At 47.1% G+C, this 27,744-nt stretch overlaps 1 protein-coding gene across 2 annotated transcripts in view; it reads right to left on the bottom strand.

Moving 5' to 3' along the window:
• Positions 1-27,744, bottom strand: part of GLRB (glycine receptor beta) — a 503,088-nt gene that overhangs the window by 340,373 nt on the left and 134,971 nt on the right. For both annotated transcript variants that reach the window (XM_069631327.1, XM_069631328.1), the window contains exon 4: positions 107-213. In XM_069631327.1, coding sequence (XP_069487428.1) covers positions 107-213 — 107 coding nt within the window. The remainder of the gene's footprint in view (positions 1-106; positions 214-27,744) is intronic.

The following is a 27,744-nucleotide window of genomic DNA, read 5'->3' as shown; positions in this document are numbered from 1 at the left end:
ACCTTTTGGGTTAAAGAACAAATTTGGAAAAAATATAAAATCAAATGCAAATAATATCCTAAGATCTGAAGACCAAATGTGCAAGTGCATCCCCTTTCTCACTAACCTTTGAAATTAGGCCTTATCCTTGGGTCATAAGTAAGCAATAATTTGTTAAGGATATTGCTTGTAGAATTAACTGGTACTCTTGCAAGGTCTTCATCAGATTGTTGCCTGGAAAAATAAAAGTTAGAAATTACTGTTAAAAATTGATTCCATGTTCTAAATATGCTCCTTTGAAAGCTTACATAAAACATTAAGATGCATTCCTCAGGACAATCTACAAAGCCAACAGCATATAAAGATTTATTGAAACACCACAAAAATAAAATTACAAATTAGTTTATTTCAGTATACGTTTTAAAAGGGGAACTGTTGAAGCTAGTGGTGGCACTGGAGAGCACAAAAGAATGTTTTAAAAAGTTTAACATGCTTTCAGCATCCAAGAACGAGACGCAGACACAGAGGACTCACGGTTTTGGCCATAAACCTTTATTGAAACAAAAAGGGATTTGGAAAATCCCTCGCTTCCCTACTAATAGGCATTTCCCTACCTAAAAGAAAACCCAAGGGTCTGTCCAATGTCGATGTCCAAAGCAAAATGCCCTGCGTCTGAAATACTACTTGTGTACACTTTTCAACTTAGAGTTCAGAGTGCAAGGGCCAATGGACAAAATGTAAAGGTGATTTCCAACACAAACGTTAAAGATGGATAAAGTTGACAGTTCCAGAGTATGGCTCGCTTCCCCAGAATTTCTCTTCACAGCACTTTAAGCATTTAAGGATGCACGTTTTCCCTGGGTGTCTTTTTGTCAGCAAAACAACAAGTCTTCATTTTAATAGGCTACCTTGTGTACTCATACCAGGGTTCTTCTCCTCTGGTATATATTTCAACACAGTCTTTGGCTATACCAAATTTATCCTCATCAGGACTTGTGTGATTTACTTTACACACTGTCCAACTTGACTGTCTGATATACTCTCCTTCAAGGACCTTTCTCATGTTTCACTGGGCACACTTGCAAACTTGACAATATTTTGTATTCATTTTGTTATGTCTCTTTAGGAAATAGCAAGTCTCCCATTATCCCTCATATGCTTTATTTCTTCTTTTTTGCCTTTGGTAATGTTGCCAACATGCCCCAGTGTCCCAGCCTCCCTTGGGTGGACTAACTGGTTCTCTGTGGCATACGTCTATTCTCCCACAGTAAGCATGCAGCAGCTCTTCAGTGTCGGTTCCTTCTTCTCCGGTCCGCCACCTCAGATTTGTGGCGTTCCTCACCGTTTCCGCTTGCCTGCTCTATGTTTCTCTCTGCTCAAGCAGCATGGAGGCCACTTCTCAGTACCTGCGTACACCAGGAAGTCTTCCCTTCTCTTCCTTGCATGGCTTCCTCTGGCTCCTGCAGTCTGCTCTCCTCGGCCTCATCCGTGAGCTGGTTGGCTCCACCGACTTCTCAACAACACGCTGTTCCCTCAGTCGACACAGAGAGGACAAGATTTTCCCAGCCAGTGTCTCTCCCATCAGCTGGTTCAGTGGTTTAAATGTCCCGACATCAAGTATGCGCTCACAACCGTTAGAGTGTTTGTTGCCGCGATAGATCTTCATTACTCCGCTCAGCTTCCTTGTCCCAGTACTTTTACATCCAGGGGAAGAGAAGTCAATTCCTGTTGACATACACAGATTATGGGAAGGTATTCTTTGCAGCTTCCATGGGTGGGTGAATGAAGTCATGACAATATGCCATCAAGGCATTGGGAATGGAGGGGGTAACCCTAAAAGAAAAAGGGGCAACCATGTCTAATCCAATTATGGTGCGCCACTCCCTTGAGGGTTGCCACCCCCCCCATGTGATCCACACTCATACCCGCCCCCAGGGTCAGGATCAGGATCAGGTAGCCCCTGCCGTCCCGTGGCCACATGAGGAGAGGTCACCGCTGTGATGACACCATTAGATTCATCACAATACCCAAAATGGAGCCCTCCAGACTCGATCACCGCAGTACACTTAACGAGAGCCAACTGCTCCTACTAAAACAATAATGGACCTTGGCATAATAAAACATTTTCAACCCTGAAGTGGAATAATAAATGGACTAGTTCACAAGTAAAATGACAGCGACATTTTAGTTGTGTCGTTTTTTGGGGGGCTACAGTATACAGGATGGGACAGAATTGTTCAAAGTTCAGAACACAGTTTGCTGCATGCTTAAAGGGGTTTCCTGAACCCAGCTTCTCTGCATTGCCTGCTCCCCTAGGCTCGGGTCTATGGAGAGGAATAGATGTTCATACACTGGGAAAGTCAAAGAACTGGAGAAGGGCAGCGGCAGTGAGCTTGACCAACTTTCTAGTCTAGAGATCTCTGCGGGTTAGTGTGATCCCTCTGCTTCCACTCTGGCCCGGTCGTCTCTTCCCCTCCCCCCTCCCTTTTATGCCCCTCCCGTCCCACTGTGGGTCCAGCCCCTTCAGATTGCGTTAACCCCCACATCCTTCCTTTGGCTTTTCCGTGCTATCTAGCACCCATGTGGTGTGATGAATCTGATGTCACTGCTCCTTTCCGGAGCTGGCCTCTCCTCTTGAGGCCAGGGGTCGGCAGCCGCTACCCGATCCTGACCATGGGGGTAGCTGTATGAGGCTGTAATATCACATGAGGGGAGGTGACCCTTGGGGAGGGGGACAATCGAGTGAGCCGCAGTATCCCCCTTTTTTCCATTAACCCCTTAAGTGCCAAGGACGAGATATCTCGTCCTTTTTGGCCCCTTGTTTTGTGTGATCCCTGCAAAGCAGGGATCACACAAAACAGTAATCCAACCCCTGGGCTATGTGTGGGGGAGGTCTGCCAGGGGGTTGGATTACCTTCGGTTTTACGTCGGCGTGCGTAATGCAAGTCGGCGTGAAACTGAAAGTAATTTTCACCGCAGCAGCCATTTCGGGCTGCTGCAGTAAAAATAGGTGAATGTTCACCGCAGCAGCCATTTCGGGCTGCTGCGGTAAAAATAGGTGAATGTTCACCTTTGTCCCCCTCAATCTCGACTGTATTTCAAGCCAGAAATCAGGGGAGGTGTGATTGGAAAGGGGAGATTCTCCCCTTTCCAACAACACCCTGTGTGATAGCATTGCTGCCCGCGGATCGGGCGCAGGGCGCTCGATGCGTGGGCAGCAATGCCCACTGGACACCAGGGAAACGTTTGTGACGTGGGGGGGTACAGTAAGCAGACTTTGCCCCCCCCGGGCATGGGGGCACATATACAATGACCCCTGGGGGCAGACAGGAGACCATCTGCCCCCAGGGGTGGGGGCATAAAAAAAAAATAGTCAGGTGTCCCGACGAAAAAGGTACCTCACATGTGTGGGTGCACCTACTGGGGGCGCAAAAGGAAAAGGGTAACCCACTGGTAACCCCAAGCCTTTAGCCACAGCACATTTTGTTCATGTGGGCAACCTACTGATTTGGGCCTAGGGTGTCGAAGCCAGCAAGGAAAACCGGGAACCCCATGCATTTCCCAAAAGAGGACACCCGTGGGAATGCACAGAGGTCTGACTTGCGCGAAGCGGCCCAGAATTTATTACCCAGAACCCCAAACAAAGTGAACATTATGTTTTTTTTCCCACCAAATATCACACTGTCGGGGATTGTGGCTAATAAAAACTGAGGCAATTTGCGCAAGGCAGACCTCTGTGGATTCCCACGGGTGTGATATTTTGGGAAATGCATGGGGTTCCCCGTTTTCCTTGGTGGCTTGGACACCCGAGGCCCATATCTGTATGTTGTGCTTGTCTGGAGAAAGTGTGAAATTCAGGTGTCAAAATAGACTTGGGGTTACCTGTGTTTTAGGCTTTCCCCTTGGCGCCCAGGTAGGTGCACCCACACATGTGAGGTACTGTTTTCATCGGGACACCTGTGGGAACGCGGGAAGGTCTAACATTTGTTGTGTTTGTGTGGTTTTCATAACGTTTTGACCAATTTGCTGGTGCCCTTTGTCACACAACCCTTTTGTGACCTACATTTAGTCGCTGCTTTAGCCACCATACACTTTTGTAACCTGCACAAGTCACCTACCCTTGAAAAGGTCTGCCTGTGCTCCTTCAAAAAATGTATGCTTGCCATTCCTAACCACATTGGTTTTCCCGATTTACACATGCTAAGTGCGTCTGTTCAGGCCATGAGCATAAAACACCCGTGTACCATGGCTCAGTGTTTGGCTTGTGGTATTGCTTGTTTTGCAAAACACTACAAAAAATGTGTGCTTTCCTAACTGCAAGAGTCGGGGGAATGCAGTGTTGCATTGCTTTTCTCAAAATTCATAGAAGCCATTGCCGTACCAAGCCAACCATGTCCAACACATACCTTTTTTTCGGTCATTTTCCCACTTTTCCCCCTAATCTATTGCATTGTCCCCTACCTAGTTGTTGTTTGACCTACGCAAATAACCCCTTCCTAAACTTGGAATTTTGTCTACGTTTCAGAAATATATTCCTTTCTGTCCTCCAATTCGGCTTTCCTACCCTTTTCTTCCATTCCGTCCATGCATGTCCAATTGGCAAAAATGGCCAAAATTGCCTAACTCTACAGTTGATAACCACATCAAAATCATTTTTTTGCGTTTCCACTCAACCTGTTCTTGAAAGCCAGGAAATTGGGGAATTCAGCACAGCAAACCATTTGGTCCTAGCTCTTACAAGGAAAAAACCACAGGCGTCTTTGTACATCATTTTATTGGCATTTTTTGAAAAAACCCAAAATATGCGCCCTTTTTGCTCATTTTCTCTTACCCCCTACAGCAACCTAGGATTCCTGGGTGGCGTTACGGAAAGAAGGAGCCAAATTTGGCTGAGATAGCTCGTGTAACAAAAAAGTTACAAGGCATTGAATGGCCACATACCGAAGTCACCAAAAAAGGCCCTGGCATTGGGGGGGGGGGGGGAATATCCATGGCACTTAAAGGGTTAAGGGATGTCCCAGCCACCCTTCATGCTTTAATGGCCTACTGTAACAATTCCCTTCAACAACCCCCAAGACTTTCTGATGGCAGCCTTCAAAATCCTGTAAAGAATTGATTTTCAAACCGGTGTACATGAAGCCTTTGAAAATAGTGGGAAGAGGAATGAAGTTATGAGGATCACTAGAGCACCAAAGCCAACACCACGCTCTAGTCGTTGGAATGAAGCATGCATTGCTGGGACATTTACAATGCGGACAGATGAAGGAAGAGGGAGAGAAGCCGATGGGAGCAGGTGGCTCCAGTCAGGTGGAGAGATGGAATGGAGAAGTGTTTTCCTCCAGACGCTAACAGGAAGGTCAGTGCATGGAGTGCAGTCCAGGGAAGAAGGCGCAAGCATGGAGAAGAGGGCTACGTAGTCGTGATGACAAGAATAGAAGCCGATGCAGGGGGCTTTGCACCGGCATGGAGAGCCGGAGCACCAAAGCAACATCCGGTTTCTGCTGGAGAGCGCTGCCAAGAGGACACAAAGCTAACAAAACCGGAGAGTGATGCAGACGGGATGAGAAGCCGACAAACAGGCTTTGCACTGGCGTGAAGAGCCAGGGTGCTGAAAGAGTACTGTAAGACTACTAGGGGAAATCTGCCCAAACCAGAAACAAGAGCAGGTGAAGCAGAGCACAAAATACCAGTGAACCCACGGTGGGGGTTCGGATGACAAGAAACTGTTACAAGAACCCAGAGAAGTCAATCTCTGCTATGGAAAGTGGGGAATGAGATATCTCCTTTGTGCCTCCTCAGTAATCTTCACAGTCCCAGTATTTGACAAACTGGGAAATAAAGTAAGGTACATATAACAAGAGAATATTGTAAGAAGGTGGAAGAAATGAAGACAAAAAACATACCTCTTGGTTTTTTGTGCCTAGGGTGTTGTTTAAAAGTCCTGGCAGGAGCATATACCAGGTGATCAGGGATCTGCACCCATATAGAGTTGTGTGAAAACCCTGCAGAAGATTTTACCAGGCAAAGTCAAGTGTACAAAAGTGAATTACGCTCCCTCAAACGCATAGCACAAAAAAACCGTCAATCTAACCCTGAGGACATCACCCTATTGGCCTGCAAGAAACTCGCTGGCCAGTACAAAAGACATTCGATCAGCAAAATTCACCTCCTACAACAATAGAATCTCAAACACTGAATCCGAATTGAAAGAGCTATTTGCCATATTTAAAAAACGAACCACCCCAGACACCAGCACCCATGATATCTTTAAGGATGAATCCTGGTATGCGAGCATCCATGCAGCTATGCTCAATAAAATCGATCTCTTACAGACCAAAAAAAAGAAAAAATATATATATATATCAAATCCCACCTCGCGGCTGAGCCCAAATCTGATCTGCCCACCTCACCACCGGATAACCCTCACGTCACGCATAGAAAAAACACTTTCACCTTCAGAGATGTAGCGGAACCTGAAGTACTAACCATTCTGAAAAGCTTAAAACCATCCAACTGTAAGGGAGATGTCTGGCCGGCAAATCTCAAAGATTGCACAGACACACTAACACCCTTCCTGACAGCATTTATGAACGCCTTTTTCGCCTCCAGCACTGTCCTTTCATACCTGAAGGAGGCCTGGGTTCGCCCTTTGCTGAAGTAGCCATCCCTAGACCCGGCCTCGCCAAACTACAGACCTATCGCCACTGTTCCCTTTCTGCTAAAAATCTTGGACAAAGCAGCTTCCAATCAAATCCAACTATTCCTTGAATCAAACAACATCCTTGGTAAAAGGCAATCAGGCTTCCACCCTAGTCACAGAGCCGAAACTGACTACTAGACTTTAAAAACCAACTTGGTGAAATATTGGATGAAGGAAAGCCTGCGCTTCTCCCCCTTCTCGACCCATCTGCAGCGTTCGACCTTGTGGACCACTCACCTCTCCGCAGACAACTTACTAACTCAGCTCAATTCTCCCAAGAAGCCACGGCCTGGATTACCCCTTTCCTCAAAGGGAGAGCAATGAAGGTATTCTGAGAGCAGGCCTGCGCAGCTCCTCCGTACCACAGGGCTCCTGCACTTCCCCCCGACACTGCATAACCTCTTCACCCTACCACTCTTCCAACGACCTGGACAATCTCGGAATAGCTACACAAACTATGCTGATGATAGCGAAGTTCTCCTTCCCCCAACTGGCTCAGATCATACAGACGCAGAAGCACTTTGCAAGATCTACGCCACCATCCAAGTTTGGATGTCAGCCAACGGATTATGCCTCAATGGTGATAAAACTGAGCTCCTCATAGTAGGCCCCAAGGAAACTCATCAAGCTAGACAAACAATACAATTCCTTTATCATTGACTACTCCCAAATTCCTGTCTCAGCAGCAGTCAAAACTCTTGGGCATACCTTGACTCCACGCAATGACACGCCAAGGCAGCACCATTGTGTCATCAGCTTCCTTCACAACTAAACTTATACATTCGGTCAAACCATACTTATCAGAAGCAAACTGCCTCTCCATAGCCAGAGCCACAGTTGGAGCCAAATTAGACTATTGTAACGTCCTATTTGCCAGCACATCTTCCAAAAAATCTGAACCGCCTTCAAGTCATCCAGAATAATGCGCTAACGGAGGCTCTCAGCATCTCCAAAAGGAGAGCACATCACTAGTGCCAGACAAAAAGCACATTGGCTTCCAGTCAAACAAAGGATACTATTCAAAACCATGTCCATAACCCACAAATGCTGCTCCCTCACAGCCCCCCCCATATCTGGCAGAAAGAATTACCAGAGTAACATCCTCCAGACCTATCAGGACTCACCACTCCAACCAGCTTAAAATCCCCACCATTACTGGCACTAAGGCAGAGATCACTGGCAGAACCCCATTCCTGAATTGTGAACAGTCTGGTAGGAGAGAAGGAGCAGAGGTGGCTGAGGGGAGCCTGAATGAGAGCTAGTCGTCATCCGCATAACACAATGTAGCAATGCGGTAGGCAAGAGGTGCCAGGGAAGAGAGCGCAAGACAGAGCAAGAGAGAGCAAGAGAGAGCAAGAGAGAGCAAGAGAGAGCAAGAGAGGACAGGAAAGACCCCCGTTGGAACTGGGAGGGTCGGTCAGTCAGAGAGAAAGGAGGTCAACTAGGCCAGGGCCTGACCAGTCATACCCAGGTTGTCACAGTGGCCATTGAGCAGGATGGCAGGGTTCCCTGTGTCAAAAGCAGAGAATACATTAAGGAGGATGAGGACAGAAGGAAGATTAGAGGCAAGATTTGAGAGCAGGTCTTCACAGGTACTTAATTAATCATTACACATTCAAAGACTGGTGAAAAGATAATAGTGAAAAACTTTGCAACCAGTGACACCCAGAATTCTATCTACGCCATCAAATGCCCATGTGGGCTGACATACGTTGGACAAACTAGCCACAAGGCACAAATACGATGGACTGAACATAAATCAAATAGAAGGACCAACAACCGACATTCACCAGTCGCCAGGCATTTTCAAGAACACAAGCATCAGCCATCACCGATCCGGTTTCAGATACTTGAAGGGATCAACACCAAAAATGTGAGCACTGGTTGGACCAAGAGACTAACAACGGGAGCCCTTTGGATTGACAGACTTTATTTGGTTGCTCCACCAGGCCTCAATGAAGAATTGGATCTGCATTGTTTTTTGTAATCAACATATATAGCTGGGAATCTGCACACAATGCAGTCCACAAGATTGGATTTGAATGAGAGAAAGTGACAAGCAGGAAGTGATCAGGTTTCTTATTATCCTTCATAAACTGACAAGTTGTTATTACGAACTAAATATTGTGTGTACAAAATAAATTTGAACTCTTCATCAATAGTTTTCTCCTTCTTTCAAGAAAATGTGTTTTTTTCTGGTTTATTGGTGAAATTTGCGGCAGATACAGAATGATAATTACACTACAGAAATGGTTTGATGCAGTTAGTACATATATACCCAACGCCGTGGGCACACATAGTCAAGATATGGAGTGAGAAATAGGCAAAACACAGGATTTGCGGTACAATTAATATAATGTGGCCACCAACAGGAGAGAGCATGTAAGAATGTTCTTTTTTGGGCACTTAAAAGCATCCAAAGTAACGTAAAGTACATAAATCATTGCTTTGCCTTTTACGTAGACAAAATCTCACTGAAGTCAACATATTGTGGCAATTACTTCGGTAATGCAAACTTTTAGATGCTACAATTCCCATAATTCGCTTGAGCAATGCTCTACATCCCGATAGGTCACCGCGATAGACGCAGAAGTATATGAAAGATACTCTGACTCCGGCATCTTGTCGCCAGGGGCAACACTGTTGCTGCAGAGCAGAGACGCCGAATGAACACACAGGACCACCCTCAGATCTTGACAAGTAAGTCCGCATAGGATTTATCACAGAAACCACACACAAGCCAGCTCTCAACAGAGGGAATCTAACACTATTTTTTTTACCAGCAGGGTCTACAATAAGCACAGCATCACACGCCGACGATTCACTGTGCAAGCGAACGGCGCACAAACAGGATTTCCTTATGGAGATCAGGTCTTCACTCATGAAGTAGGCGTTTGCCATCACCTTCACCATATTTTCATGCTTCATTAATATTTCGTAGCAATTTCACACTGACCGTATAGGCACCACTATTAGGGGAATTCAGTACACAATGTTTTTTTTGTTTTTCTACTTTACAGTGAATGCATCAATACAAAGGGAATCAAATGTGTCAGGAGAGCCCAATTCCATCCATTTGGAAACTGAATATTGGCATATAATCCTCATAAACAGTGTCCTTGAAATAAACTGGAGATTGAGAGGTGCTCTCCAAGAGCACAAAGTGTAATTTGAACACAGACATTTATTTTACCCAGAGGTATGTGAGATGCGATGTAAAGTATAATGTGAAGTACATCAATAATCGTTGAATGTATGTATGAATCTACTATGCATTATGGGTCTCAATAAAAACTTATCTGTTAATTTCTTTTAGAGTCCGCCCTGACGAAGGACGCATCGTCCGAAATGCATAGGCTCGGGACTCTACTAATTAAAGATCAAAATAAAAACTTTTGTTGAACATTTGAAACAAACGGAATCACTAATTATTTGGTGCAACCTCAATAGGTTGAACGGAGAACACAATATTATACTCACAACTAAAGATAGAACATTGAAGTAGTTTCCACTACAAATAGGGCGTCTCCAAGCTCAGTGAGTCTCACTGAGCAAACCCTGCCTTGACAGGTCTTCACAGGTGTTCAGGACAGCAGTTTCCTTTCTTCTGGCAGCTCTGAAGCCAGACTGGTGGTTGTGGAGACAACCAACAGATTCAGTATGCAGATTAAGCTGGGAAATGGCCAGATTTTCCAGGAGTTTGCCAAGGAAAGGAGTGATGGAGATGCGATAGTTAGCCTGAGAGGAAGGATCAGCAAAAGGCTTCTTTAGAAGGGGGTGCACAAGAGAGTGCTTAAGGGTAGAGGGGAAGGTTCCATTGGCAAAGGAGCGATTGCTGAAATAGGCCAAGGCTGGAGCAAAGATGTCGATGTGGTCCCTGATGGTTCTGGATGAGCAGGGGAGAACCTTCTTTGACAAGACTTTCATAGATCAGACTTGTCTAGAGACACCGTCAGAGGAGAACAGGGGAAAGTAGATGGGGAAACGGCCAAAGATGAGCCAGGGGCGGTAGGGGAGGAGGTAGAGGAAGAGAGAGTGGCCAGGATGTCATGAGTTTCAGTGGTGAACTGAGAAGCCAGGGTCGTGCAGAACAGGAGAGATAGAACCTGCAACAGGTATGGCCAGCTCCTTGCAGATTTTGAAGAGTTTGTCCGAGATGTTAAATGCCACAGAGATGCGGGCTTGGATGTAGGCTCTCTTCTTAGAGAGGACAGAGTCTGTACTGCCTTTGGAGCAGGCAGCAGGCCAGTTTGTCAGAGGGTGCGCCTGACGCCCTCCACTTGCGTTTAAGGGTGGCAAGGTCAAATCTTACCAAGGGTGGCACTGGATTGTGGGCTTCAAACGGATCCTCATGATAGGGGCAGGGACATCAAGAGTGTTAGAGATAGAGAGGAGAGTGTGAGAGACATTATGAGAGAGGAGAATGAGAGACATTATGAGAGAGACAGATCGGATAACATTACTCAACGTAATCTTATTTCTGATGCTTGTATCTGCTTAGATTCACATGCTGTGCATAGGCTGACATCTAGTGGAAGCTGCAGAGTATTACAGTTGTTTTTGAAATTCGAAAAGGGACGTCGACAGGGCATGCCAGTAATACTATCCCTAGTGTCACGTCGAGTGTACCCATGGTCCTTCACGAGTTGAGGTCCCTCATATTGTTTTTATTCCAACATGAGGTAGCATGAAGTGTAGCGCGAGTACAGGTGTATCCAAGCAGATGTGTATCAGACAAGCTCATAAAGCATCCATGCACCTTCTCTCCAAGGGGAGGCAGGGTTGGTGCATGTGAATCTAAGCAGATACAAGCTTCAGAAATATGATTACAATGAGTAATGTATCCCTTCTGAGGACTGTGGAATCTGCTTACAGCACAAACTGTGCATAGATTAGCGAGCAGTGTTAGGAGAAGGTAGCGGGTTGTGAGAAGGTTCATTGGCAAACAGAGGTTTTAGATCTGCTTGTCCCACCAGTGTATCAGCTTTAGAATGGTGTCAAATGCAGTAGTGCTGTGTGAAAGTGTATTGAGCTCCAAGTAGCTGCTTTGCAAATGCGGTCTAAGGGGACATTTGCAATAAAAGCCAGAGTAGTTCCTGTGCTCCTTGAAGAGTGAGCTATTGGCGTGAAAGGCAGTGTTTTGTTTGACAGAATAGCATAGTTGTATGCATCTGACGACTTATCTGGAGATGGCATTTTTGGAAATGTGGTCTCCTCCTCTGCCTGGGGCTACAGAGAAAAAACAGTTGGTCTGTTTTTCTTAGCGGTCTGGTCTTGTTTACATAATAAAGGACAGCCCTGCTTACATCTAGTGTGTGGAGTTTTACCTCAGCTGAGCTTTTTGGGTTCTGGAAGAAAGCTGGAAGCTCAATGGACTGGTTCACAGGAAATTTAGAGATTAACTTAGGAGAGAACCTAGGGTGTGTACGTAAAACCAGTTTGTCCTTTTGTATGAAAAGGAACAAATTACTTACCTGTAACTGTTCTCCAGCAGTTGTCTGGCATGGATTCACATGCTCATGAATATTCCCAGTCAGGCTGCGAAACCTCAGTAAAGAAAAAATCAGTTTCAGTTTCACTTCTGAACTGTCTTTCTCCTAACCACCAATCACTGGTCTCTGGGTCATACTGCCATCTACCTAAGCCCCTCCTCTGTCAGCCATTTTTAGATTTGGTAGCACATAAAGTGGCAGTAGGACCAAGTGAAGAGAGTAGGAAGGAGGGTTCGCATGAGAATCCTTGCCAGACCCATGCTGGAGAGCAACAGTTACAGGTTAAGTAACTTGTTCCTTCTAAAGCATGGGGTCTGGCATGGAATCACATGCTCATGAATAAAGAATACATAGCAGTACACACATGCACAACCACGGGAGGTGGCACGGATCAACATTAAGCATCTCAACATTAACCATCTCTTACCTCCTCACCAGGCTCACCTTCAAGCAAACCGGTAGCGCAGCACTGCTTGGCCAACTCTGGACTCCTCCCTGGAATCCCGGTCGACGCAGTAGAATTTCATGAAAGTGTGCGTCAACCTCCATGTAGCAGCCCTGCAGATGTACAGCAGGGGCACACCAGACAGGAACGCTGTAGTTGTAGCGATCGCTCTGGGCGAATGGGCTCGGACGGCCAGGCAACATTCGGTTTGCCAACCAGTGACAATGGGTGATGCAGCCAGAGAGCTACCTGGAAAAGGAAGCCATGGAGAGGGCCTTCCCTTGGTTCACAGGGCCAAAGCTCACAAACAGCTGTGATGTCTTCTGAAAACACTTTGTGCGGTCCACGTAGAACTTCAGCACTCAAGCCACATCCAGCGAGTGCAAAGTCCTCTCAGCCGGCGACGAAGGCGACAGGAAGAAACCAGATAACACCAAAGGCTTGGTGAGATGGAAGTCCGACGGCACCTTGGGCATGAAGGCAGGGTGCGTCCGCAGCACCACCCTCGTCTCGTACGGTGGTTTACAAGAGGGCCTTAATCTCTCCCACTTGTCGTGCGGCGGTGATGGCCACAAGAAATGCTGTTTTCCATGATAAAAACTTCAGCGGCGCCAAATTCATAGGCTCGAACAGGGGACTCATGAGCCTAGTCAGCACCACATTGTCATGGCCACTAACCAAGGGCCTTTATTTCCTCCTTCCAAAGGGTCCATGGACCCTTGTCCTGGCACCTTTGGCGCCAGGCTCATAAGTGTGCTCCGCACACTTGGGGTCCAAGGCACTGTATCCTGGCTGGGCATGGCCATTAGAAAGCATTGGAAGGCATGTGTAATCATCTATGGGAGTGGTGAGGTGGGGCCACAAGGCGGAGCTAAAGGGGAGTGGCTAGGGCCAGACTATTTAAACCGACCCCACCCGCATGTTGAGGCTTTGCGTTAATCTGCGGTTTGCAGCTTAACGCTTACTGCCGTCTGAAGCTCTTAGCCGTCTCCAGCTCTGCATCTTATTCCAGCTTTACATCTACAACGCACACCTTACCTGGATCCAGCTATACCATAGCTCGGAGCGCATCCAATCTCGATACGGCACCCGCAGTGCGCACCTTACCCGAAGTCAGCCATACCACGGCTTGAAGTACTACGAGCTTCACGTCAGTATCTTCAGCATGCACCTTACCCGTCTCCTCGAATCCATCTTCTGTTGGGCGCCTCTTCCTCACCTGTCGGAGTCTTCGTTCACGCAGAAGTCGTCTTCTCGTCAGGCATCTCGCAGCCGCGAACAGCTTCCCGGATAGCCGCTCTCCATCTTCCAACGCCAAGCCATCCCTGCAAAAAATAAAGCCAGCACAAGGTTAGAAACTGCACAAACATTTAACACTTGGCCGCGCAACACCTGAGCCTTGCGTTTCATTTTGGTACCCCTACTTACCCTCTAGTGGGGTCCGCGCCATTCCTTTCTGACACCGCGTGGGTAAACTGTCAGCAACGCGACTCAGCGGAGCCATCTTCAACACCTATTAGGAAAAGAAAGACATTAAGAATACGGACAATAATCATTGGGAAAGACTTTACAGACGCATACGGACAATAATCATTGTTATCAACACTTACCTCCCACGAGGATTGGTCGCAGCCGGTCTGGGCCATTACGCATATGGTCCAGTGAATAAACTGGGTCTGTCTATAGCGCCCCTGCTGAAGAGAAGCAGGACGGAGAGCTCATCTTTGCAGAATAACAGGTGAGAGCCTATGGGAAACCACTTGCGCATCTCATTCTGGCACGAGGAGGTTCGAGGGGGATCACAATTCAGTCACAGCATTCTCACTGCCTCTTACCTTCCCCAAGGTCATTGCCATCAACTAGACCAGACCAAAATCGCTGCAGCTAGGAGTAAAGCAAGATCCAGGAAAGCCAAATCCAGGGAGGGCTTCAACCGTGCCCCAACGTCCCCGCAGAGACGAGGTGAGCGTAGCACACATTGAGCTCCCACGCTGGGGCTGGAGCCTTCACCAGCAGGAACAAACACAAAAGTCCTTTTATGAATTGCTTGACCAGGCGGTGGGACCATAACGACAACCTTCCCTGAATTCTGGTGTAGTGGAAGATCACCGCAAGATGAACCTTGATGGAAGCATGGGCCAACCCTGCCTTGGCCAGCGACAGTAAATACGGCAGCACCTGTGGGGCCTTAATCCGTAGAGGGTCGAGTTTCTGTGCACTGCACCAGATGGCGAACCTCTTCAACTTACGTCTGTAGCATTTCAGTGTAGCCGAAGCCCTGGCCTTGGCAAGCACTTCCTTGCAGTCTGCCGGGAGATCGTATCCACCAAACTCTAGCGTTGCAGGAGCCAGGCCTGTAAGTTCAGCAATCCTGGCTCGTGGTGCAGAATCGCACCTCCTTCCCTTGCAAGAAGATCTGCGTCCGCCGGAAGCTTGGTTGGAGGGGACGCCAACATGTCCAGAAGGTCCGGGTACCATATCTGCCTCGCCCACGCTGGTGCAACGAGGATCATCCTGCACCAGGACCGTCTGAGTGGACTGATGAGTCGCAGCAGCAACGGCAACGCATACAGGAACAGGCCGTCCCAGGGGAAGAGAAGGCATCGCCCATGCTCCCCGGCTGGGGAAACCTGATGGCGAACCTCCAGCACTTGGTGTTCGTCGCCATCGGAAACAGATTGATCTGGGGATTGCCCTATCCTCGTAATAGAAGACCCACTTGGTCCTGTCGAAGCTCCCACTCGCGGCACAAGCACAGTTCCCTGCTGAGAGAGTCGACCACAGTGTTCTTCACTCCCGCCAGATGAAATGGGACAAGGAACATTTCCTGTGCGACGGCCCATTGCCATAGGTCCTGCGCCTCTTTGGAGCGCGCTGGGGGATCTGGTGCACCCCCTGCTTCCGGATGTAAAACATCGTAGTGGTGTTGTCTGTGAAAATCCGCACCACCTTGCCCTTGAGGGACGGAAGGAAAGACTTGAGGGCCCAAAACACGGCACGTAGCTCCAGAACGTTGATTTGCAACGACTTCTCCTCTGGTAGCCACAGGCTTCTTGCGTGGAGACGACTGGTATGAGCGCCCCATCCCTCCAAGGATGCGTCTGTCGTGACCGTCTCCTGGTGAGGGGGGAGTCTGGAAATCACGCAAACAGACAGATGCCGGCAGACACCCCACCACTGAATCGGTCAACGGAAACTCTTGTCAAGGGTCCTTGAAGCTTCCCGATACCTGGATCCAACTGGCGTCTAGAAACACCTGCAGCGGTCGCATCCACAGCCTGCATAGGCGCACAAGGTAAATGCACGACAACATCATGAGGAGGAGGGACTTGATGGACCTCATCCTTACCATCTTCAGGGTCAAAGGCCGTTGTACCTTGCCCAGGATGGCCGCCATTCTCTCCTCCGACAGGGACGCCAGACCCGACAACATGTTGAGCCGGGACCCCAGAAACAGCACGTTCTGGGATGGCACCAAGAAGGACTTTGCAAAGTTTATCAAGAACTCAAGTTCCGTGAGTAGCAGATGGTCCCCGTTGTGTGCTCGACGGCAGTCTCCCTTGACTTTGCTCGGATGAGCCAATCGTCCAGGTAGGGGTAGACATGAACCCCCTGCAGGCGCAACCACGCCGCCACTTGGTGCCGACTTCAATAAGAAGGGAAGGGCCTTGAATTGGTAATGCTGCCCATGGACCACGAAGCGCAGAAACCTGCGGTGTCCCTTGTGAATGATGATGTAGAAATAGGCATTCTCCAGGTCCAGCGACAATAGGAAATCCCCTTCTTCCAGTTGTCCCAGCACGTGTTGAAGGGTGACCATCCAAAACTTCTGAGACCTGATGTACTTGAGGTGGCGGAGGTCTAGTATGGGTCTTCAACCGCCAGTCTTCTTTCGACGAGGAAGTACCTGGAGTACACTCTGGACCCCCAGAGCCTTTTTTGGGACGGGTTCTATTGCGCCCTTCAGCATGGCCCGTACCACCAGAATAAATTGAGGAATGTGGTTTTCTTCCTGGCCACCAGTGGAATGCATGTGCACTTCCATTGAAATTCCAGGGTGTGTCCGTGGGCCAGGGCGTCCAGCACCCAACAGTCAGTGGAGATGGACTTCCACACGCGGACGAAGTTCTCCAGCCAGCCTCCCACTGGGGTGCGCGAGTGGGGGCCAGACGTCAGGGCCGGTTCAATCCTGCTTCGCTGTGGGGGCACCACCTTGGGGACCTTGGCAATGACGGTGACCTCCTCTGGACTTGCTGCGTCCCCTGCAGGCTTCCTGAACCGAGAAGCGGGACGGTTGACGATAGGATGACCTGCCACCACCGAAACCTTTGGAGTATCCCTGGGACGTTCCTCCGGAGGCCCGAAAGGACGGCCGTCGCTGCTGGAGCATGCCCAATGCCTGGGCCGTCTCGGTATCCGCCTTATTGGCCTGAAGCGACTCTTCCACTGTCTTGCCAAATAAGTTGTCCCCGTCGAAGGGCATGTTCAACACCCTCGACTGTACATCCTGGCGGAAGCTAGTGGCCTTCAACCAACCCCGCCAACGAAGGCAAACGCTGTTGTCCATCTGACGGAAGCCCGCGTCAGCAATGTCTGTGGCAACCGTGATAATACAAAAACTGAAAAGAGCAGGGTGAGACTAGCCTCTGGACCAGAGTATTATATTAGCATCAGAAAAACAGAAAGAATATGTCCAGAGAAGGATATTATTAGAAATAATGTATCAAAATGTATTTAAGGTGATACAAAAATTGAAAACTGGTGAATAAATCACAATTATACACTAATCACTTTAATATAGCAAAACAGCAGCAACAATATGACAAAAGTCAGCTAAAACATCACTCATGCAAGCCGTTCATGGTGCATTCATTCTCACACAACTCATCATACCGTGACATACATCCAAAATGCTAACGCACATTATTGTAATGTTTACAAACAATAGAAATAATTATTAGACAATCTATTGTCAGGGTGGATCAGAGGAACAAGTGCAAAGATCGCATCCCTGTAGAGTTTATCTCTCGACCGGTTTTGACGTGTAGTAGTAGTAAACAACGTCTTCCTCAGGAGGTAGATGTTGCCATTCTGCAACTAATAATTAAAAAAGAAAGAAAAAGACTACTGCTAGCAGCCTAAATATTTAAAAACGATTTAGGACCATATATACCATAATTAAAATTAGCACATAGGGATCCCACTACAACAGATTTATATTCCAGAACAAGTGGGTGAGTGCCTCCCAAAAGAGAACCGGGCAGCGTGGAAAAGGACCTTCAGAACCATGGTGAAGCAACCTAGAGAAAATATATATATAATAATAATAATAATAATATATCTCTATAAATAAAAATAGCCTGATCAATAACAGTGTCTATATCTGAACAGCGCTTGTTGTACACTAACCTGATGAAAACCGAGCTGCTGCAACAGCCAATACAATAGTGCGGCCAGTCACACTGAAAAATACAAAACTCAAACCGGACCTAAAACAGAACCCAAATGCACTAGGTTAGGTGAGTGGGAACCTGGGTTCAGAAAGGAGTGCCTATAATTAAGGCGGAGATGGTAACTCACCTGGAGGGCGACCGTGATGGCATGGTCTGACTCGCCTTCTTGCAGGATCTCCAGCGCTTCTGCTCTATTGTCGTCGGGATCGAAGTCCAGGAGGGGAACGATATTGAACTACAGCTCCCCGTCATATGGCCACGATGGCTAAGGCATTGGACGCCTTGATCGTGGTCACACCAGACGAGATGACCTGCCGCCCCATGGCATACAGCTTCTTACCCTTGCCGTCCAGGGGGGGTGAGGGGGGTCTGGGGGAGGAAGAGCTTGTAGAATATCCAGAGGACAACTTCTTTGCCGCTGCCGCCGAGACCACAGAGTCCGGAGACGCTTGGGATCTGAGACACTTGGGGTGCTGAGTCCGGTACCCTGCATTTCTTCTCATACCGGTCCCTCTTCATCGGGGCAGAGGAAGGGTTCTTCATGAGGGACAGCCCCTTGTCCCAAATGTCATCCAATAGAGGGATAGAAAGTACGGTCTTCCTCTTGGCCTCCCGGCGCTGGTACAGGAAGCCTTCCTTCTCCTCGGGGGGCTAGTTGAAACATCTCCGAGGCCCTAGCGATCATAGCGTGGAAAGAGCCAATCTCATCGGGTGGCGAGGCCCTGAGCACAGACGGGAGGTCCCCTCCGTCGTCATCCGTACACGTTGTCGCCTTATCCGGTTGCGCATCATCCCTCGGAGGAGGGGATGCTGGCAAAGGATGGCAAGGGGGTGGAGGATGAACTCTCCTCTTGACGGGGGTTCCCCTGACGGCCCAGGTGCCGCGGGATCTCTCGCCGGCGACAGGGGCATCCTTGTCCGGATCTCTGAATACAAGGTGTGCAGTGCCTGTAGGATATCCGCCGACACGTCCGCTGGCGGTGGTGGAGGTTGCTGTGGTGGCTGCAACGGGAGCAGTGGCGTGATGTCCTCTGGCCCCTCACTGCCCTGCTGCCTCTCGTCAGTATCGTCACCGCTCTCCACATCCGCTTCGCCGGGGTCCTTCCCATAGGACCTGGTCTCGAACTTTAAGTCCAGTATGGCCTTCAGACCAGAAAGCTCCTTGTTGGAGATGTCCGAGCCCTGCAGGACTACCGCCACCCCCCCTCCCTGCTCAACCAGCGGGGACGGTCTAGGGGAGATGATCTGATCGGCATTGTCTACCCCGGTGTCTTCTCAATGGGTAGAAATGACGATTCCCTCAGAGCAGGCAGGGAAACTCTTGTTTTAGGGGCTGCACCTTCACTAGGGACGCCACCACTCCTTCCAGGGAGGACTTTGCCTGGTGAACCTGGCCTTCACGACCTTGGCCGCGCTGGAGGCCTTCACTGTGGGGGGGGGGGGTGTGGGGGTCTGTGCACCGCTCCCCGTTTGATTTCTCCGGAGTCGGCTGGGGACTTTTCCAGAAGTTTACCCTTTACCCGGATGGTCAGACTTTCTCTTCTTCGCAGACGCAGAGCGTTGGCCCGTGGTCGAGGATGCCGGAGACACCATTCCTGACCTGGGTGCCAAGGAGCCCATCCCAACGGCGCTCCTGGTGCCTGCGGGCTCGCAGTGCTTTGCCTTATGTTGGGCCCCTGACGCTGGAGCGCCCTCAAAAGGTCTTTGAAGAGCGCTCAGATTTGCTCTTGCTGGGTGAGGCTTGCTGCCTGGGGATCTTCGTCTGGAGCCACTAGGAGAGCCGCTTGTGACATCCTTCATGGTGCGATGCACCATATCCTTGCAGAATTCACAGGTCTCCACGTGCGTTAGGTCGAATGTAGGCAGTAAAAGCACATGGAGTGCCCATCGTCCAGGAAATGTTCCGTAGTCCACATCCAGGGCATATCCTGAATAGAGGCGTGGAGTCTCCTTTATCTTCAGCCATGTCCACGCAGAGTAGGCCTCAAAGAATCTTCCGGAATCCTCTAAGAGGAGAAATCGACGATAAATCGCCCTTCAGGGGCATAGAAAGTTTCAAAAAACGGGTCCCCATTAGTCAGATGATGGATCGATGGAGCTTGAGGCTCGATTGATCGAAAAAAAATAGAGAACACTAAGAAAAAGCGCAAAACGCAGTAAAAAGCCAGAGAGCTAATCACAAGGACTCCCACCACTCTAATGTGCGGTAAAAATCTGAAGATGGCTGCCAGAGGAGGGGCTTAGGTAGAGGGCAGTCATTGGCTGGGGGCAGTATGACCCAGAGACCAGTGATTGTTAGGAGAAAGACAGTTCAGAAGTGAAACAAACTGATTTTCACTTTACCGAGTATTCCCAGCCTGACAACGGAGAATATTCATGAGCATGTGAATCCATGCCAGAGAAAGAAAGGATCCTGCACTGACCATGCTTGCAATTCACCAACTCTTCTTATGGAAGCAATAGCCACCAAGATGGCAGTCTCGACTTGTGCATCGGCTCAAATGGGGGTCCCATGAGCTTTGCGAATACTACATTGAGATCCCATCCTGGCGGAGGGTTAGATATTGGAGGATGGAGTCTCTTTACTCCCTCCATGAATGCTTTGATGACTGGCACCTTCCACCACGATACTTTATTGTAGGAGGTGGTGTAAGCCGATAAGGCCGTCAGGTGGACCTTTATAGAGTTGAACTACTAACCCCGAGTCTAGCAAGTGGAGCATATACTTTAGAATGTGGGAGGGGGTACATTCTGTGGGGTTTATTTGTTTAGACTGGCACCAAATTACAACTCTCCTCCACTTGTCGAAATAACAGTGTCTAGTGTTAGTTTTTCGTGCCTCCTTGAGTTTATTGAATGAGGTTGAGGGTGCACCGTTCATCCCCCGTGTTTAGTGAGTAAGTTGGTCTGGCACAGGAGTTTGATGGGATCGCACATCGCCAGTTTGCGCAGATGTGGATACCATGGCTGTCTTGCCCACATGGGAGCATCTAGAATGAGCGCCACTTGTTCCTTGTGAATCTTGTTCACCACAGGAGTTGGGGCGAAAAATGTAAGCAAATTTCCCAGGTTTGGATGGCTGTGTAGATTTTAGTTAGGGCTGTCACATCTTCTTCATAGGTCCCGTTAGTAGGAGTAGTACCCGAGTGTCGTCCGCGTAGTTGGTGTACGCTATGTTACGACAGTCGAGGGCATTGAAGAGCGGACATTGCTGTCATGCGGTCGGTGAGCACTTGCACCGACTGGTTCACTAGGTGTATTGCGAGGCAGTATTTCCAGAAGATTGATGTGGTTCTGCACTGAGTCCACAGACCTTGTGCTGTGTGATGAAGGTGATAAGCACCCCCCCCCGGCGATAGACGTGTCCGTTGTCACCATTGCTTGTACTTCTGGATCGTGGAAGGGAATCCTTTTCAACAGGTTTTCCCTTGTCCACCAGAGAAGGTTTTGTACCAGTGTTGGCGAAACGACCACTTGATCTACCCACTGACCACTTGCCTGAGACCACTGTTTTGCCAACCATTCCTGTATGGGGCACAGGCGTGCGTGCAATACCAGGTAAATGCAAGATGCCATCATGCCTGCAAACGCATAGCTTTGCATACGCTTATCTGGTGGCCGCCCTGATATTGTGACGTTTGCAGTAACATATTTTGGACTCTTTCCTCTGAAGGGAAGACTAACACCCCTGTTTTGAGTTTATTACTGCTCCTAGGAACTGTTTGATGTGCTTGGCACTAGCCTTGATTTTGTCTCATTATCGAAAAGCCCAATTGAAAAAGAAGGTTGGTAGTTCTTTGACGGTTTGCCTGCAAGTTTGGGGCGTTTCCCTTGTAATCAGCCAGTCATCCAGGTAACACTGGGATCCCTGTACAGGTGCGCTGCCACCACCGCCAGAACCTTTGTGAATACCCTTGGTGTGGATGCTATCCCGAAGGGTAGCACCTTGAATTGGTAGATCTTTGTTTGCTATCTTGAACCGCAAGAATCTTCTGTGCGCTGGGAACATTGAAATAGGAAAATAAGCATCTTTCATATCTAATGTTGCCATGTAATCCCTTGTTACAGCAGAGGGATTACTTCTTGTAGCATAGTCATGAAGACATTTTGTGGCTTGACATAGGTGTTTGCAGGGCGTAGGTCTAATACTCGGCGCATTGTTAGATTTTTTTGGCACAAGGAAGGGAAGTAGGTGGAATACATACCCTGGTCTACCTGGTTCGCAGGGACGACTTCTATGGCATCCTTTTGGAGCAGCGTTGCGATTTCATCGAGAAGGAAGCGTTCTTCCTTCCAGTATGTCTTTTGACGTGGGGGATGGTTCCGGGAGGGAGGGGGGAGGTCGCTGGATTAGCTCCACACAATAACCGCCCGCCACGGTGGATAGCCCCATTTGTCAGAGGGGATTCCCTCCCATGCTTGGGTGAAGTTTGAAATACGCCGTCCTACTTGAGAGGCATGGGAGGGCACCTGAAGCGGGTAGATACTGTTTTGGAGGTGTGGCTCTACCTCTAGACGAAGAAGAACTGCCTGGCCGCGAGATTGGCGCTGTCCCCTTTCGTAACCTATGTGAGGCTTGGCACCAATTGTTACTCCAGGATGATCAATGATTCTGACTGTAGCCTGAACCCCTCTGTGAATTGTGTCTGCGAAACGGACGAAAATTACTATTACAGCTTTGGCCTGTGGGTTTGTCAACTGGCCCAACGACTTTAGTGCGTCATATTCATCCTCAGCCGATTTTAGTGCGTCCTCAACAGCCTTTCCAAAGAGGACATTGGGCTTAATGGGCATTAAGAAGCGTAGCTCGAGTCTTTTGCTTGAAGCCAGACTGGCGCAGCCAAGCATGACGCTTAATAGTTCCTTCTGCAATAATTCTGCCTGCATTGTCAGCTGCGTCTAGATTACTTTTCAGAATGCAGCTTGAACCTGCTTTGCCTTCTGCAGCTAATAATATTTTAAGGGGTTCAGGAGCTGATGCTGACAGCTCATCCCACGTATGGCAGTTATAACTCGCTAGAAGTGTGGTATTATTAGCGATCCTCACCTGAAAGATAGCCAAAGAGGCTACTTTCCAGCCCATCATGTAAAGTTTCTTACTCTCCTTGTCCATTGGTGCCCCTTTCTTGTTGTTACTACAAGTCAGTCTGGTTTGAGCTGTCCCCTGATATGGAGAGGGTCTGTGGGAGCATGGCCGAAGAGCTTCTCGATGCAGAGATTAACTGCCCACATCTGTTAAGGTGTCTCCAGAGAAGGCTCGATCGATGGGGATGAACTGTGTGACTGCTTTCTTATCCCCTAAAATTTCCTCAACAAAGTCCTTGTCTTGTTAAGTTTCTTGCGTCTTTATCTGGAAGTGCTCGGCTGCCTTGATGAGCATGTCGTTTTGGAGTGGCTGGTTATCTATTAGTGAATCTGCCACTGGGGGATCTTCGGTGACGAGAGAGTCTATGTTAAACATATCTGCCTCTTCATAGTCAATGTCCTGATCTCCACCCTCCTGAGTTGTATAGAGGTCTTCAGTGTCGGTATCCAGGTCATACAGATCAATGAAGGGTGGGTCCTGCTGGGTTGTGATAGCTAGAACATCAGGATGACACCTTCTAGAAGGGGGGTGAGACGCAGTGGCATAGGCAGGGGCCTGAGAACTAGAAGCAGCTGTTGTGGGGGTGTTTTTATCAAGCTTTGGAAAGACAAGTTTTGGATGACATTTGTGATGTCATCTTTGATGTCATGGGTGTTAGTCTTAGCAGTGCGCGGTGGAGGCGTGAGTTATGGTTGCTTAGCTTACCATAACTGGTGTATTTATGGAGCTTTTCGGTTTTACCTGTAACCATAACGTCCCTCTAACAAAGTTTTTTTCAATGAATTTCATAGGTTTTACCAGGATAACATTAACTCCTATAGATGTAAGTCTTCAGGTAACCCCAGGTTTATGGGTATAGCTGGTCTATGTGGCGACTCAAAAAATTCAATACGACTGTGCAAGTCTTTCCAATTATTGGCAAAAAAAATAATCTATATATAGTAAGAGGAACAGTAGGTCCCTAAGGTATCAATAGTAGGTTCGAAGAGGTCGCAGGTCACTGGATGGACGGGAAGCTGGGAAACGCGCCATATACAATAAAAAGAAAGGAGGAAAATCCAGGACAGAGCACCCAATCAAGAGCAAAAAATATATATTTATTAACAGAATGGCCCTTAGTGTGACACGTGTTTCGGCCCTACAACAGCCTTTTTCAAAACAGGGCTTGATGCATTCCCTCTTTGGGAGTTAAGCTATTCATTTCAAAAATGTTCTTTGGGCTTGATCCCATAGGCTTTAAAGTGTGACATTCGCGTTGTCTGGATCAGTAAAAATAACAATTTTTACTGATCCAGCCAACACGAATGACAAGCCCAAAGAACACGTGTCACACTAAGGGCTATTCTGTTAATAAATATATATTTTTTGCACTTGATTGGGCGCTCTGTCCTGGATTTTCCTCCTTTCTTTTGATTCTATAGATGTACCATACAACATAGAGAACCCACGAAGCAATTGAACATGATGTACAGCACCAAAGTAAAGCTTGTACCCATCAAGACTATAAATCTATACTGCTCTATACAATTGGTCTAGCTGGTTCAGGAAAAACATTCTTAATAAAAATAATCAGCAAGTTCCTCCAAGAATTAACAAACAACAAGCTGTTGTAACTGCCCCCACTGGTTTAGCAGCCTACAACATAGGTGGTCACACTTTAAACCGATTGCTTCTCCTTCCAGTAGAACACCAAAACAAATTAGACTACTACAAACTTTCAGCAGAAGCTGCTATGGAGCTACGCAGAGTTTTAAAACAAATGAAAATGCTCCTAATAGAGGAGGTGAGCATGGTCTCCAGCCTAATGTTGGCTTTGATTCACCTCAGATTGCAAGAGGTCCTTAAAACAGACCACGAAGAACTCTTTTGTGGTAAACATGTTATTGTTTTTGGAGATCTTCAATTAACACCAGTGAAAGGTGAAACTATTTTTAAAACCTGAGGACACAATATGTGCCATAAAACTCTAGACAGCATAGGAAATATAAATCTTCGGCAACATTTCCAATACAAAGAACAGAAAACATGCGTCAGTCTGTAGACCTCACCTATGCCAACATTTTTAAAAGTATTCCGATTGGTGTACTATCCAAGGAAGCACAGTGTATCTTGAATACCAGACAGATCCATGACCTATACAGCCATAACATATGTGCTAGTGATGTCATGGAACAATTGGCACACAAAAATGTGAAATGTATGTCGTTAATGCCAACTCTTGCAAGTTGCGTACAATTCAATGAAACAATGCAACCACTGGTGCAAATTTACTCCATAGACAAACTGGACATGCACGGTATGACACTACCTATGTGTCAACAAGCCACAGCACGACTAAATACCTTAGAAAACTCTATATCCAACAGAGCTGGTTTAGAGAAAAAGTTAACATTGTGTTTAAACCGTAGAGTGATGCTGAAACGTAGCCTTGATGTGGAACAAGGTTTAGTTAATGGAGCACTGGTTACAGTGATTGGCTTCCAAACATACCCACGTGACAACAGCATTCAGTTTGTGTTCACTTTGACAAACTTTCAGAAGTTAAAAGGATAGGGTGCTCAACAGCAAGATTCCTTCTTTTCAAATCCATGTATGTATGTACGCAGAGAACAGTTTGCTCTGTCTCTAGCATACGCAGTCACTATTCATAAATTACAAGGGCTAACCCAGGATCAAGCATTAATTGATATTGGCAGCAAAGTTTTTAAAGAAGGCATGAGTTACGTAGCACTATCACGCCTACGTACACTTGAAGGACAATTTCTAGACAATTTTGATGCAAGTAAAGTAAACACGGACATTCCTTGTATCGTAGAGTACAACAGACTACGTGTACTCTCACACCCCATCTCAAAATGTACCCTGTTCCTCAAAAACAAATTTTGTAAAAGAAAACTTATGCAAGCAGTACTTATACAGGATCTCCCAATAGAACCATCAAAGAAATTGAAATCAGTTCATACACTTCAACTACCACAACCACAAAAGAATGTACTGAAAGCTCAAATGCATACCCAACTCCTCAAACAAAGGCAACTACCTATGCAAACAAACCTCATGGACTTGCAAAGGAGTTAGACACAGAACTATCCGGTCCATTCAAATTTTCCAATACAACTGGTGTAAATTGCTATGCAAATGTAGCAATCAATGGTCTATTCCAATTGCCACCAATTCTTGAAAATATTTACTTAAAAACGGCACAGACCAGTTGCGTTTGCAAATGTTACTCCTTCACAGGAATGCAACAAACAATCCTGAGAATACTTAGTGTCACAGGAATAAGTCAGGAATTGGACTACTGAGCGGGAATGGCGAGATTCACTATAAACACCAAAGAAGATCCACAAGAATTTCTAATGTACTTACTGCACGTACTAGAAACCAAAAAGAAACTTATGAATTAAATCTTCCAGATTTCATACAAGTGGAAAAATACATGCATTCTCTGCAACCATGTAGTGCAGGAACAAGTCCCCAACAAGCGCTTTGTGTGTGTATCTATACCCACCTGTGAATCTATTCCATTTCAACAGCTGGTACAAAATACAAACCATGGCATATTATGTACTACTTGCATTTCCGATAATCGTTCCACCTTGCAAATACAATCACATGGCCAATATGTAATATTAGTGCTTTTACGATACAATGCAGATGGTAACAAACAACTGCAAGCTTACTAGCTTCACACATGGACAAGTATCACTTGGCAAGAACACCTTCACAACAGTAGGCATAATCTACCACCATTGCACCACAAGCAGTGCAGGTCACTATAATACGTACATTAAAAAGAAATGTGGATGGTTAGAATGCAATGATACTTCCATTACTCTGAAACAAAGATTACCTGCAAATCTTACAAATGCATACTTCATATTCTTGAAACTAAAATGTACTCACTAATCTACAAAAGTATAATAACCTACTGCAAGATACCCACAGCTGTCAAACAATACCCATGCCAATACAAAAAAAGGGAGTTCACAGTACTGGAAAATGTAAATGGACCATCAGAAATTAACGTGCTTCACAACAGACCCCCCAAAACTGTAAACAGTTAGAATACGCCAACCGGTATTTAACATCAACCATAGTACTTCAGTATTACTTCCAGCGACCAATCTGCCAAAAGAACTGCAACCATAGTACTTTAATATTACTTCCAGCGATCAATCTGCCAAAAGCAACCTTCAACAACCATAGTGCTACAAACAAACCCTCAACAACTTCCAAACTAACAGTTATAATACGCCAACAGGTATCTAACTGCCCCCACAATTCTGCAATATTACTCTGAAATACAGCACTACTAAAAAAAGATCAAAAACAAAGAAATACTGCTAACAAGAACAAACAGATAAACAGTTAGAATAGACCAATTGGTATGCACCCATAGTAATAGCACTTCAAAAATCACCTCAACTATTGCTATGCATACTGGTCATGTCACTAAACTAAACTATGCAATATAACAATTAAACGTAGAAAGTTTTTTTTTCAATCGTGCATGTATTTTCTTTTCACCACCGACTCGAGGATTATGCGAAATAAAAACACAGGAACTAAGCAGACTGCACAGTACA

The sequence above is a fragment of the Ambystoma mexicanum genome, chromosome 6q, assembly GCF_040938575.1.
Source record: "Ambystoma mexicanum isolate Mex_15411 chromosome 6q, UKY_AmexF1_1, whole genome shotgun sequence".
NCBI classification, from domain to species: domain Eukaryota; kingdom Metazoa; phylum Chordata; class Amphibia; order Caudata; family Ambystomatidae; genus Ambystoma; species Ambystoma mexicanum.
This window is presented reverse-complemented; position numbering and strand designations above follow the sequence as displayed.